The sequence below is a fragment of the Vitis vinifera genome, chromosome 10 (genome assembly GCF_030704535.1).
Source record: "Vitis vinifera cultivar Pinot Noir 40024 chromosome 10, ASM3070453v1".
Lineage (NCBI taxonomy): Eukaryota > Viridiplantae > Streptophyta > Magnoliopsida > Vitales > Vitaceae > Vitis > Vitis vinifera.
In genome coordinates, this window is record NC_081814.1 from 7,005,125 (window position 1) to 7,018,196 (window position 13,072).

General features: G+C 43.0%; 1 protein-coding gene across 2 annotated transcripts in view; it reads left to right on the top strand.

The window, feature by feature from the left end:
• LOC100248777 (apoptosis inhibitor 5-like protein API5) overlaps positions 1-13,072 on the top strand; it is a 47,633-nt gene that overhangs the window by 12,317 nt on the left and 22,244 nt on the right. For both annotated transcript variants that reach the window (XM_002272666.5, XM_010657181.3), the window contains exons 5-7: positions 6,514-6,611; positions 6,694-6,768; positions 6,906-7,055. In XM_002272666.5, the coding sequence (XP_002272702.2) occupies positions 6,514-6,611; positions 6,694-6,768; positions 6,906-7,055 (323 nt within the window). The remainder of the gene's footprint in view (positions 1-6,513; positions 6,612-6,693; positions 6,769-6,905; positions 7,056-13,072) is intronic.

Below are 13,072 nucleotides of genomic sequence, written 5' to 3' on the forward strand. Positions count from 1 at the left end.
TCTGTTCATCCTTTCCAAATCTCAACTCCCGAAGAAGATGTCTCAACCATATGAGTTCACATGTTGCCAAAGCCATAGCTCGATACTCGGCTTCAACGCTAGATCTGGCCACTACATCTTGTTTCTTACTCTTCCAAGATATTAGATTACCTCCAATAAAAACACAGTACCCTGAAGTGGAACGTCTATCTGTGGGTGAGCCAGCCCAATCTGCATCTGTGTAACCAACAACTTGAGTATGACCTCTGTTCTCGTACAATACACCTTGGCTTGGTGTACTTTTGATATATCGAAGAATGCGGATTACGACATCCCAATGGCTATCACATGGTGAGTGTAGGAATTGACTAACAACACTCACAGGAAAAGAAATGTCTGGACGAGTAATGGTGAGATAGTTCAATTTACCTACGAGCCGTCGATATCTCCCGGGGTCTCCTAAAGGCTCCCCCTGTCCTGGTACAAGTTTGACATTCGGATCCATAGGTGTGTCTACCGGTTTACAATCTAACATACCGGTTTCTTCCAGGATGTCTAAAGCATACTTCCTTTGGGAAAGGACCACACCAGAACTGGATTGAGCTATCTCAATTCCCAAGAAATACTTGAGTTTTCCCAAGTCTTTGGTCTGAAAGTGGGTAAAAAGATGTTGCTTTAGTTTCTGAATACCATCCTGATCACTGCCTGTAATGACGATGTCGTCCACATAAACAACCAGATAAATACACTGCCCCAAGGAGTTATGATGATAAAAAACTGAATGGTCTGCTGTACTGCGAAGCATGCCAAACTCTTGAACAACAGAACTAAAACGACTAAACCATGCTCGAGGAGATTGTTTCAAGCCATATAGAGAACGGCGTAACCTGCACACTAAACCAGACTCCCCCTGAGCAACAAAACCAGGAGGTTGCTCCATATAAACTTCCTCGGCAAGATCACCATGAAGGAAGACATTTTTAATATTCAACTGATAAAGAGGCCAAGAACACATAGCAACCATGGAGAGAAGCAAGCGGACAGAAGCAATCTTGGCAACAGGGGAGAATGTGTCACCATAATCAGAACCATAAACTTGAGTATAGCCTTTAGCAACTAAGCGGGCCTTAAGGCGATCAACCTGACCATCAGGACCAACCTTAACTGCATAGACCCAACGACAACCAACTGTAGATTTACCAGAGGGTAAAACAACAAGATCCCAAGTGCCATTAGAGTGCAGAGCAGCCATTTCATCCACCATTGCCTGTCGCCAGCCTGGATGGGAAAGAGCTTCATGGGTGCTCTTTGGAAGAGAAACAGATGATATAGCAGAAACAAAAGCAGAATAGGGTGAAGATAATCGATGATAACTCAAAAAATTGTAAATAGGATGAGGATTACGAGTAGAGCGAGTACCTTTCCGAACAGCAATGGGTAAGTCATTAGGAGAAGGCAGAGCCGGGGCAGGTGAAGCCGAAGGGATAGGAAGTGAGTCAGCAGGTGCTTCAGGAAAAGGGAGAGGAACAACGACACGAGGGCGACGATGATAAACCTGAAGTGGTCGAGGGGGCATAGCATCAGGTGGGGAGACAATGGGAATGGGCAAGACTTCAGAAACAGGAAGAGACTCAGAAGTGGTGGAAAAGAATGGTGAGTCCTCAAAGAAGGTGACATCAGCGGAGATAAAGTATCGATGAGTCTCAAGGGAATAACAACGATAACCCTTCTGAAGTCTGGAATATCCCAAGAAGAGGCACTTCATGGCTTTGGTAGAAAGCTTGTCCTGTCCAGGAGTGAGAATATGAACAAAGCAAGTACAACCAAAGACACGAGGAGGAAGGAAATAAAGTGGTTGGTCAAGGAAGAGAAGGGAGTGAGGAATCTGATCGTGTAAGACAGAGGAGGGCATACGATTAATCAAATAACAAGCGGTAAGAATAGCATCCCCCCAAAAACGAAAAGGAACGTTACTATGGAGGAGGAGAGTACGAGCTGTCTCAACAAGATGTCGATTCTTGCGTTCAGCTACCCCATTTTGTTGAGGAGTATGAGCACAAGAAGACTGATGAAGAATCCCATGATGAGACATAAACGAAGTAAATTGGGCTGAAAAATATTCCCTGGCATTGTCACTGCGTAACACACGAATAGAAATATTGAACTGGGTTTGGATTTCAATATAAAATTTCTGGAAAATAGAGAATAACTCAGCTCGATTTTTCATTAAAAATAACCAAGTACATCGAGAATAGTCATCAATGAAAGTGACAAAATACTAAAATCCTAAAGTAGACGCAGTCCGGCAAGGACCCCAAACATCAGTGTGGACAAGCTCAAAAGGAGACTTTGCCCGATTATTCAAACGCTTTGGGAACGAGACACAAGTATGTTTCCCAAGCTGACATGACTCACACGGAAGTGAGGACAAAGTGGAAAAACGAGGAACCATCTTCTGGAACTTGGAGAGACTAGGGTGGCCCAGACGATTGTGAATGAGGAGAGGAGCATCAGTGGAAATGCAAACTGCAGGAGATGAATATGAGGTGAGGTGATAGAGGCCTTGAGACTTACGTCCTATGCCAATCGTCTTCCCCGTACTCCGGTCCTGCAAGGTCACAAATTTATCAGAAAAGGTAATAGAGCAATTAAGAGTACGAGTGATTTTGCTGATGGAAATAAGATTAAAAGGACATTCAGGAGTATAAAGGACAGAAGTGAGAGGTAGAGAAGGCAGAGGAAGGGCCAAACCAATACCTTTAGCCACAGTTTGAGAACCATTAGCTAAGGTAACAGTAGGTAAAGCAGAGTTAGTAGTAATAGAGGAGAAAAGATCCTTATTACCAGATAGATGATCAGATGCTCCAGAATCTAGAATCTAGGGTCCAAAAGAAGATGTGTGGGTAAGGCAGGCAGAGGCATTACCAGGCTGGGCAACAGAGGCAATAGAAGCCTGAGATGTCTGAGATGCGGAGGAGCTCGGAGGCTGAGGCAGCGGAGAATCAGAGGACTGGGCCATATGGGCAGTGCGAGGAGGTCTTCCATGTAACTGATAGCAACGATCGCGAGTGTGGCCAAGTTTATTGCAATAGGTGCAATGAGGACGTTGACCTCTACCTCGAGTACCACTGCGTCCTCCTCGAGAGGTAGTTTGAGAAACTAACACAGAAGAATCTGAAGCGCTATCAGATGGCAAAGTTTGAGTGGACGAGATACGGAGGAGGCGAGCAAACACATCATCCAAGGACGGAACTGATGAACTACCAAGAATCTGATCACGAATAGGCTCAAGATCCGGACGGAGGCCAATAAGAGTAAGGACCATGAAGAACTTGTCAAGCTGTGTTTGTTGAGCCCCAACATCAGGAGTAAGAGGCATCACAGTCAAGAACTCCTCCTTAAGAGAGGCAATCTGACCAATATAAGTAGATAGATCCAAGTCTTGTTGGCTGATATGGACAATAGCAGAAGCCACCTTATAAAGACGCTGGATATCATTCGTGTATAATCCTTTGGCCTGAGTCCAAAATTGAAAACAAGTTTTATAGGCCTGAAGATGAAGAAGAATCTTGGGATCAACCGATTGCCATAATACATTACATAACTGTGCATCTATCTTCCTCCACTGTACGCGGTCAACCTCAGGGATATCTGCCTCCTGGGTAACCAAGTGATCCTCATAACCTTGACCCATGAACCAAAGTTCAACAGAGGCAGACCAGGAGAGATAATTCTCACTGCCAACCAATTTCTCTAAGGTAATCATAGGAGATCCAGAGATAACAGAGGTAAAGATCTGATTTTTGGTGGTCATATTCACGTATTTGGATCGAAGAGAGCCCTAGAGAGGAAGAGAAGCAACACCCAAGCCGCGGAGATGGGGGGGAGCCCTGTCGGAGGTGGCCGGAATGGCAAGAAAGCCAAAAACAGGGAAAAAAATGGAGATGCAGGGCTCGGGGAGGACTGCCGGAGGGCTAGAAGGCCAAGACGGCGCCGGACGAGCCTGGAGAGGTGTCGGAAGTGGCCGGAAAGTGAGCCACGCGCCGTCACTCGCCGGCGCGTGGGTGACAGTCTGGAGGAGAAGAGCGGCGCGTGGGGGCGCGTGAGATGCCAATTTCTGGTGGGGTTTCCATTGGTGTGTAGATCAGCCTCCGGCGTTTCGGAATATGTGGTTGTTTCCCGGAAAATAGGTCGCCGAAAAATTTCGCCGGAAAAGGTTGCCGGCGTGGTGGAGATCCGACGGCGATGAGGTTGTCCGGAGTGGTTCGGGAAGAGAATGAGGGGACCGGAGTGAAACACGGTCACTGGACGGTTTGCCGGAATTGATTACACGGCTAAACCGAAAAAAAGATTAGGTTTTCTCCTTTGGCTTTGATACCATGTTGAGAGAGAGAGAAAGGAGAAAAACCTTAATTCTCATTCATGTAAAAAGTGCACTTACAATTGAGATATATATATATATATATATACAAGGCTAGGAGTCCTAACTACCATACATGTGACCTATATTAACAAGGAAAGATAATATACTATAAATACATTATATTCAACAGGGTTTTTTGCACTACAACTTTTAAAGGCATTCCCTTTAATGTGATTCAACTTAATTGGTTGTTGGTGTGTAGGTTCAATGGTGTGGGCTAGTAAGGAGAGGTTGTTTTGTGTACTTTTCATATGGTGTATAGATTTACTTCGTATTTTGGAGGTCCCATTTGTTTCATTCTTTGTTTTGGGAGGATTTTTCATCCTTCCTTTGTACCTTTTAATCCTTATTTAATATACTACATTGTTGTTTCTCATAAAAAAAAAAAATAGTATTGAGAAGCACCAAAGTACATATGGTGTATACAACGATAGCTAAAAAGCGCCCAAAAAAGGGGTGGAAAAACAAAAAGTACTCTTCTCCCTCAAATCGAGCCCATCCAATCAATGAAATCAAGTAAGGACAATGATTTTTCTCCTATAAACAATTTGGACCAAGAAAACAAGATATACAGAAACAAGACTTTCAATCTATGATCAAAGAGCTCCATATTCTCAAATGATCTTCTGTTTTTCTCTTTCCAAATTATCCAAAAAAGGCATAAAGGAGTAGCTCCCCAAACCTTTTTCTGCTTCCTCCCAACAAAAGAGCTATGTGAACCAATCAGAGTCTCTCTGATAGAGTGAATCACCCCTGAAAAACCTAAAAGAGAGAACAAAAGCTGCCACAACACTCTCGTCTTGCTAGTGACCAATTGACTCCTCGTATGGCATAGGAAACATCTATTAGCCAAAGACTAACCTCCCTACTGTAGTTGATCAAGAGTCAAAACTTTTCTCCAAGTCACCTCCTAAGTGAAAAACCTCACTTTAGATATAACCCAAACATTCCATACAATACCTGCTTGGAAGAGCTCTGATCTCCCCTCCTCTAGGTTAGAGTAAAGGGACCTACTAGAGCAAGTTCCACTCTTTGTCTCCAACCAACACACCTTTTGTCTTGCAAAAGATGGGTTTTAGGGAGAGGTGGATTGGTTGGATAAAGTGATGCATTTCTACAGTAAAGTTCTTTGTCCTTGTCAATGACACTCCGTTTGGCTTTTTTCAAAGCTCTTGGGATTTGAGGCAAGAGGATATTTTCTCGCCCTATTTTTTCTTGATTGCTATGGAGACTCTTAGTTGTCTTCTAAAGAGGGTTATGAGTAGTGGTTTTTTGTTAGGTTGTCGGGTGAGGGGAAAGGGTGACATAGGGGTTCCAATCTCCCATCTGTTTGCTGATGATACTCTCGTTTTCTATGGGGGTTCATAGGATTATGACTTATTTAAGTAGGTTGTTAATATGGCTCAAGGCCATTTTAAGGTTAAGGATCAATTTGGATAAAAGCGAGTTACTACTAATGGAAAGGGTGGAAAACTTAGATGACTTTACCTTAGAGTTTAGTTGTAAGGTGGGCTTTCTCCCTTCCTCTTATTTGGGTGCCCATTTAAATCCATGACAATTTGGGATGGGGTGGAGGAGAGGCTCCACAAATGGTTGACCATATGGGAAGGACAATATATCTCTAAAAACCGGAGAATTACTTTGATTCATAGCACCCTTTCTAGTATGACTATTTACTTTGTGTCCTTGTTGTGCATGCTAAGGTCGGTCAGATTGAGGTTAGAGCATACTTAGAGAGACTTTCTTTGGAGCAGGGGTGGTCTTGCTCAAAGGCCCCACTTAGTAAGGTAGGTGATTGTTTGTTTGGATAAAAGGAAGGGTGGCTTGGGCGTTAGATATCTTTTAGCACTCAATAGGGCCCTCCTTTGTCCAATGTACATGAATGGTGACATTATGTGGAAATATCCTTGGAAGTCAATTCATACTACTTTCATATCACACTGTGCTTATCTATATGTTGTGTAGTATTTTTATTATATATATATATATATATATATATATATATATATATATATATATATATATTGTAGCTTGTAGTGTTCATATTCTATTCTGTTTTATTTTTTGTGTGTAGCTCATCGTCTTGGTATACTTAAAAGTTGTTTATGCAGCTTCTTTGACAGGCTTATTTAAGCACATCATGACTGTTGATGATCCAAGCACAGATGAAAACCTTCGTGAGAAGGTTCTAAATTTTATTAGAGATAAAGTAAGAAAACCAACTCGTAGTCCCTGTAGCTTTCACTATCATTTTCTTTGTGGAACTAAAGATTAACTGCTTGCATTGACAGGTTTTTCCTCTTAAAGCTGAACTCTTGAAGCCTCAGGAACAAATGGAACGGCATATAACGAATTTGATTAAAAAAGTATGTTTGTGATCTGATTGTTTTAAATTTTGTCAATAATTTTCTTGTGTTTGATAGCACATATAAATAATAAAATCTCTATACTAATTGCATTATTTTAATAGAGAGATGCAAGATAATTTGATTGAATATTGCAGAGCCTAGAAGATGTAACTGGAGCAGAATTTAAAATGTTCATGGATTTCTTAAGAAGTTTGACTCTATTTGGGGAGAAAGCTCCACCTGAGCGTGTCCAAGAACTCATTGAAATTATTGAAGGGCAGGCTGATCTAGATGCTCAGTTCAATGTGAGTGCTTGTTTCATTGTAATAATTTCAGGAAATTGTGAACTGCTATTTCTCTTTGGATAAGATTACTATGCAACTTAAACTGGTGATGACATGGCCGCCAAAGCGCCTCACTTTTTCATTACCATATCGAATAAAATTTTGAAGGAATTTCATTGTGGTTATCATTCCTATTTGATGTGTTTAATTGCTTTGGCATTACTATTTTTCCTATTTATAGTTGTTACACTATCTCAGCTGTCTTTATCTGTGTGGTTGTGTAAAAAGAATGATGTTTTACTTGCTTACCTATGATGTGAGTGTATGGCTATGCTAAGTTTTGTCTGAGTTGTGTATATTCTATTTTTTCTTTTTTTAACTTTTTGAAGGTTCCTTAGCTTCTTTCTTCCCTTTTTTTTTTGGGTTAACTTTCAAATGGCTTCCCACTAAGATGAGGATGAGTGGGCAGGAGCTGTTGGAATATGGGTTAACATTGTTTACCATAAACCAAGATTTGAGTTGATATTCACTAGCATATGTTAATTACATTCTTTGATTTTGAGCAGCTTTTGCTGTCAGTAAATTTCTTGGAAGTCAGTTAGGCTCATCAATTTAAATGTCTTTGACTTAACAAATTTCCAGAGAAAACTTTTACCTTCTTGGGTTTTCTGTTTTCTTTATTATTTTAGTTGACTTGGTTATTATTATTTAGTTTTGCTTGGGTCTTTTTTTTCTATATGTGTTTTTGATAAGAAATTAGGATAATTTGGGAAGGTGCCTAACAAAAAAGGGCCACAACCCTAGCACATAGGAGGTATACAAGGCACACTAAAAAAAGGGAAAAACCAAAAAACACTACCCAACTCATGCTCAAACTATCTACAAAATCAAGTAATAAGTAGTTGATTTCTGCCCTATAGTAGCTCAACCAAGCAAGCAAAACTTTGGAAGTGTCTTTAGCTGCCAACTGAGATGACTCAAAACCTTCAAAATCTCTTCTATTCATTTCTTTCCCAATGGTCCAGAACAAAGCATAAATGGGTCCCTTTCTGTACCAACTTCCTTCTTTGACCAATAAATTTAACATGCCATCCACAAAGGATATCACAAACTTTCCATGGAAGGATTCTGTGCCACCCCCAAATAAAGAAAACACAAAAGACAAGAAACTTGACGGCTAATCACAATGAATTAGAAAATGATTAGCTGATTCTTCTTGTTGCTCACACCTATTCTCCAAAGTCCAGCCTCTTTTCATTGGATGATTAATTGTGAGAATTTTTCCCAAGCTGCCTCTTAAATAAGAAAAGCTAATCATGGATGACACCTTAGAAGCTCAGATCTTTCTAGTTAGGAAGGACAAAGCAACTTTAGAACACAATACTTGTAGTGTGAATGAATTGAAAATATTTCTTTCTTAGGCAATGCTAGCTTATGAACAGAGTTGACATAAATGTATACCAAGCTCAAAAAGGCATAAAAACTCTTCCAACAACTCTAGTTCCCAATTGAAGAAGCTCCTCCTAACCTTACATTCAAATAGGCTGTCGTCCTTACCTTTGCGTCTGACTAGTCCACCACCCTAGCATTTTTTTTTTTTTTTGATAAGTGCGCGCAAATATATTAAACGAAGCAAAAAGCCACAAGGCATACAGGACGTATACACAGTAGCCAAACCAACAACCAACACTCACCACCCCTTAAGGAGCGGCGAGCCATTCCAAAAAACCTATAAGCGAAGAGGACTCCTCTCCCATATACACTCTAGCCCAACTCCACAAGTTACAAACAAAAGAATTCTTTAGCTTCTGAATAGCTAGAGAGCCCCCCCTGAAAGCTAATCTATTTCTCTCCTTCCAAACCGTCCAAAAAATACACAACGGAATGGAAGTCCAAATCCTTTTCCTCTTTCTCCCCACAAAAGGGCCCCTCCAACTGACTAACATATCTTTGACTTTCTCTGGGAACACCCAATTAGCCCCAAACAAGGCCAAGACAATCTCCCAGAGAGCCCTTACAACTGTACAGTGTAAAAGTATATGATTTACATTTTCCTCTTCACAACCACATAAAAAACACCTGTTAGGAAACTGCCATCCCCGTCTTTGAAGCTTGTCCAAAGTTAAAACTTTCTCCCAAGACGCCTCCCACGCAAAAAAAGCAACTTTGGTTGGGACCTTATCCACCCAAATGCCCTTTTTCGGGAAGTTAATGACATTGGACCCTGCCAATAGCTTGTAGGCATCTCTAATCCGAAAGAGGCCGTGACTCTCTCCTTTCCAAATCACTGTGTCCTCTTCAAGAGAGGTCCTCAAATCCCTCAACAAATGCAGCAGCTCTCCTAAAGCATCCAGCTCCCAATCATTAAGGTTTCTAGAGAGTCTAATATTCCAACCTCCTTGGCCGAGGCTAGAATCCCACATCTCATTTACTGAGGCGTTCCTTTGGACTGCCAATTCAAACAACTAGGGAAAAGTTTGGGCCAGCACCTCATTACCACACCAATGATCAGTCCAGAGTCTCACCTTAGTCCCCTTTCCCACTCTGAATTCAATATTATCCCAACACCAAGACGACTCCTTCAAGATATCCCTCCAAACCCCCACCCCAAACGTTCCGCGGGCCTCCTTTGTTCTCCAACCAAAACCCAACCAGCCATACTTCACCCCAACCACCTTTCTCCAGAAAAAATCTTCCTCAATGGCGAACCGCCAAATCCATTTCCCCAACAGAGCCTTATTCAAAAGATCAATTTTCCGAATACCTAGGCCCCCACTCTCCTTTTGGGTACACACCACCGCCCAATTGATAAGATGAATCTTTCTTTCCATACTTCCCCCTCCCCAAAGAAAGTCCCTTTGAAGCTTTTCAAGCCTTTTAACAACTAGCTTAGGCATGCGAAAAAGAGACAATTGGTAAATCGGCATGCTTGCCAAAGTGCTTTTGATGAGGGTAATCCTCCCACCCTTTGACAAATATTGTCTTTTCCACAGTGCAAGCCTTCTTCTCATTCTTGCTTCAACCCCATCCCACATAGCCATGACCTTGTGCTTGGCTCCCAACGGCAGCCCCAAATAAACCGAAGGGAGGGTCCCCACTTTGCACCCTAACTCCACCGCCAACATCTCAATGTCTTCCACCTCTCCAACCGGGATTACTTCACTTTTAGCAAGATTTATTCTAAGACCAGATGCTGCCTCAAACCACACCAAAATCCAGCTTAGGTAAGTAATGTGATCTTGCCTCGCTTCACAAAATATAATCGTATCATCAGCAAAGAGTAAATGGGACACATTTATCTCCATCCCCCCCCTCCCTTGGATGCTACAACCTGAAGTGAAGCCCCCATCAACAGCCCTTCTCAACATAGCGCTTAGAACTTCCATGCCCAGCACAAAAAGGTAGGGGGAGAGTGGATCACCTTGGCGTAACCCCCTAGAGTTGGAGAAATAACCAGCCGGCACCCCATTGACCAGAATAGAAAAGCTTGCCGTTGAAATACACCACCAAATCCATTTCAACCACCGGTCCCCAAAGCCCATTTTCCGCATGACCTTCATGAGGAAATTCCAATTAATACTATCATAGGTTTTTTCAATATCCAGTTTACATATCACCCCTTTCTCCTTGCGTTTAAGCCAATAGTCAATTACCTCATTGGCTATGAGTGAAGCATCTAAAATCTGTCTTCCCTTCACAAAGGCATTTTGGTCCGGCGAAACCACCTTGTCTAACACCTCCTTAATTCTATTGGACAGCACTTTGGCCAAGAGCTTATACACACCCCCAAGCAGGCTGATTGGTCTGAAATCCCCCAAGTCCTCAGCCCCCCCTTTCTTAGGAATAAGGACAAGAAAAGTAGAGTTAAGACTCTTGGCAAACGACTTGTCTTCATAAAACTCATTGAACACGTCCACAATTTCCTCTTTCACGAACTCCCAACAGAACTGCCAAAAGGCCACTGTGAACCCATCCGGGCCTGGGGCCTTATCACCATTCATCCCCATCAGAGCCAAGTGAATCTCTGCCTCAGTAAATGGCTGCTCCAAACCTTCAGCTTCAGCATGGTTTAAACTTTTAAGCTGCAGCCCCTCTATATCAGATTTCCATGATTGGTCCTCTGACAACAACTGTTGAAAGGCATTCACAACCCCCTCTCTCACCTCCCTCTCCTCCTCCAGCCACCTCCCATTTATTTTAATCTTATCCATGGAGTTATTTCTTCTATGAGCATTAGCCATCCGGTGAAAGAAACCCGTATTCTTATCACCTTCCCTCAGCCACAACTCCCTAGAAGATTGTCTCCAATGCGTTTCTTCCAGAAGAACCCAATTTTTGAAGGCCTCCTTAGCCTCTGTTTTCAGCTCTGACTCCCTTTCAGTTAGACTCCTGTCACTCTCCACCCTATCCCAAAATTCTACTTGTTGCAAGGCTAGATCTTTGTTGACTTCCAACCTACCAAACACTTCCCTGTTCCAAGATTTAATTTTATCCTTCAGAAACTTCAATTTTGAAGCCACTCTGAAACTAGCCCTCCCCCTCCCCCCCGCCTCCTGCCACCATCCCCGAAGGAGATCCTTGAACCCCTCAACTTTGAGCCACATGTTTTCAAACCTAAAAGGGGAGGGACCCTTTCTTACCCCCCCACCTTTCAGTAAAATGGGGAAATGGTCAGAAACGGGTCTGGGCAGCCTGCACTGAAGGACCCCACTGAAACAGTCCAACCAATCTTGGGTCACTAAAAACCGGTCCAGTCTAGCCCAAGCTTGGTTATTCCTTCCCCCACTCCAGGAAGCCACCCCCCCATGCAAAGGAATATCCACAAGCTCTAACTCATCTGTCACCTGGGCAAATCTTCTCATGGCGCCAGTCAGCCTCCCCTGATTACTCCTTTCCCCAAGGTTTAGAGTGACGTTAAAATCACCCCCAACACACCAAGGGTCGTCCCAGATTCCCCTAATCGCCCCAAGCTCCCCCCAGAAGGTGTCCCTGTCTTCTTTGGAAAACGGCCCATACACACCCGTAAAAATCCAGGTCTTCCCATCCTCAACATTCCTAAGTTTGCAAGAAATTGTGAATTGACCCATTTCCATCTCAAGGATTTCTAGGGTTCTTTTGTCCCAGCAAATTAGAATCCCTCCTGCGGCTCCCTGAGCATCCAAGGCACCCCAATCTAGGAACCTCCCTGACCCCAAACTCCTAACCATACCCTCATTCATGGATTGAATTTTCGTTTCCTGGATACAAAACAAGTCAACTTTCTGCTTTCTTATCAGAGCTTTAATCACTTTCCTCTTGGAGCTATCATTGACCCCGCGTACATTCCAGCTCAAAAGCCTTATTTTCATTGGACTTCCATAATTTGGCACCCTCTTCCTTGCACAGTACCCTTTCTCTTCTTTTCCCCCTCATAGTTGACTGAGCATTCAAGTCTTCTCAATTCCCTTTCAAATTTCGATTTCTCCAACATAGCTTTGCTGTGAATTCTTTCTCTTCTCTTCCTAATTTTAACCATGAACTCCAGAATGTCTTTCTCTAAGCCCTCTGTCGAAAATCCCAGGAATTGACTAAACCTAGCCAAATCACTTTCTTCCCATCTTTCTTCCACCCATGCACCCTCTTCTTGAGAAATAGGCCGGGCTAGGCACAGAGCCTTTCTATCATCCTCCATGCTATCGTTGCTGATCTCTACCAGGTCCCAACATTTCCCCACCAACTGCTCTGAAAGCCCAATTTCCTTGCATAGACAGTCCCCCTTGGTTGACTCCACAAAAAGCCCAGAACGGTCGAAAGACTCCTTCCTTGGAGTCCGACCAAAAGCAGAAAAGAAAGGAGGAGAAGGGTCCAGAGCCACCATTCCAGAGGAGGACGGAACATACCTTGCGTCTTCCTCCAGCAAAGCGCTATCGGTCCTGGAGATCCCCCCCCACTGTGTCTCATCTCCACGTCTTAGCCCCCACTGATCATCCTTCCCCCAGCATTTAGAGATGTCCACGTCTGGGCCCCTCAACGGGCTTCGAATGCGCTCCACAGAAGAG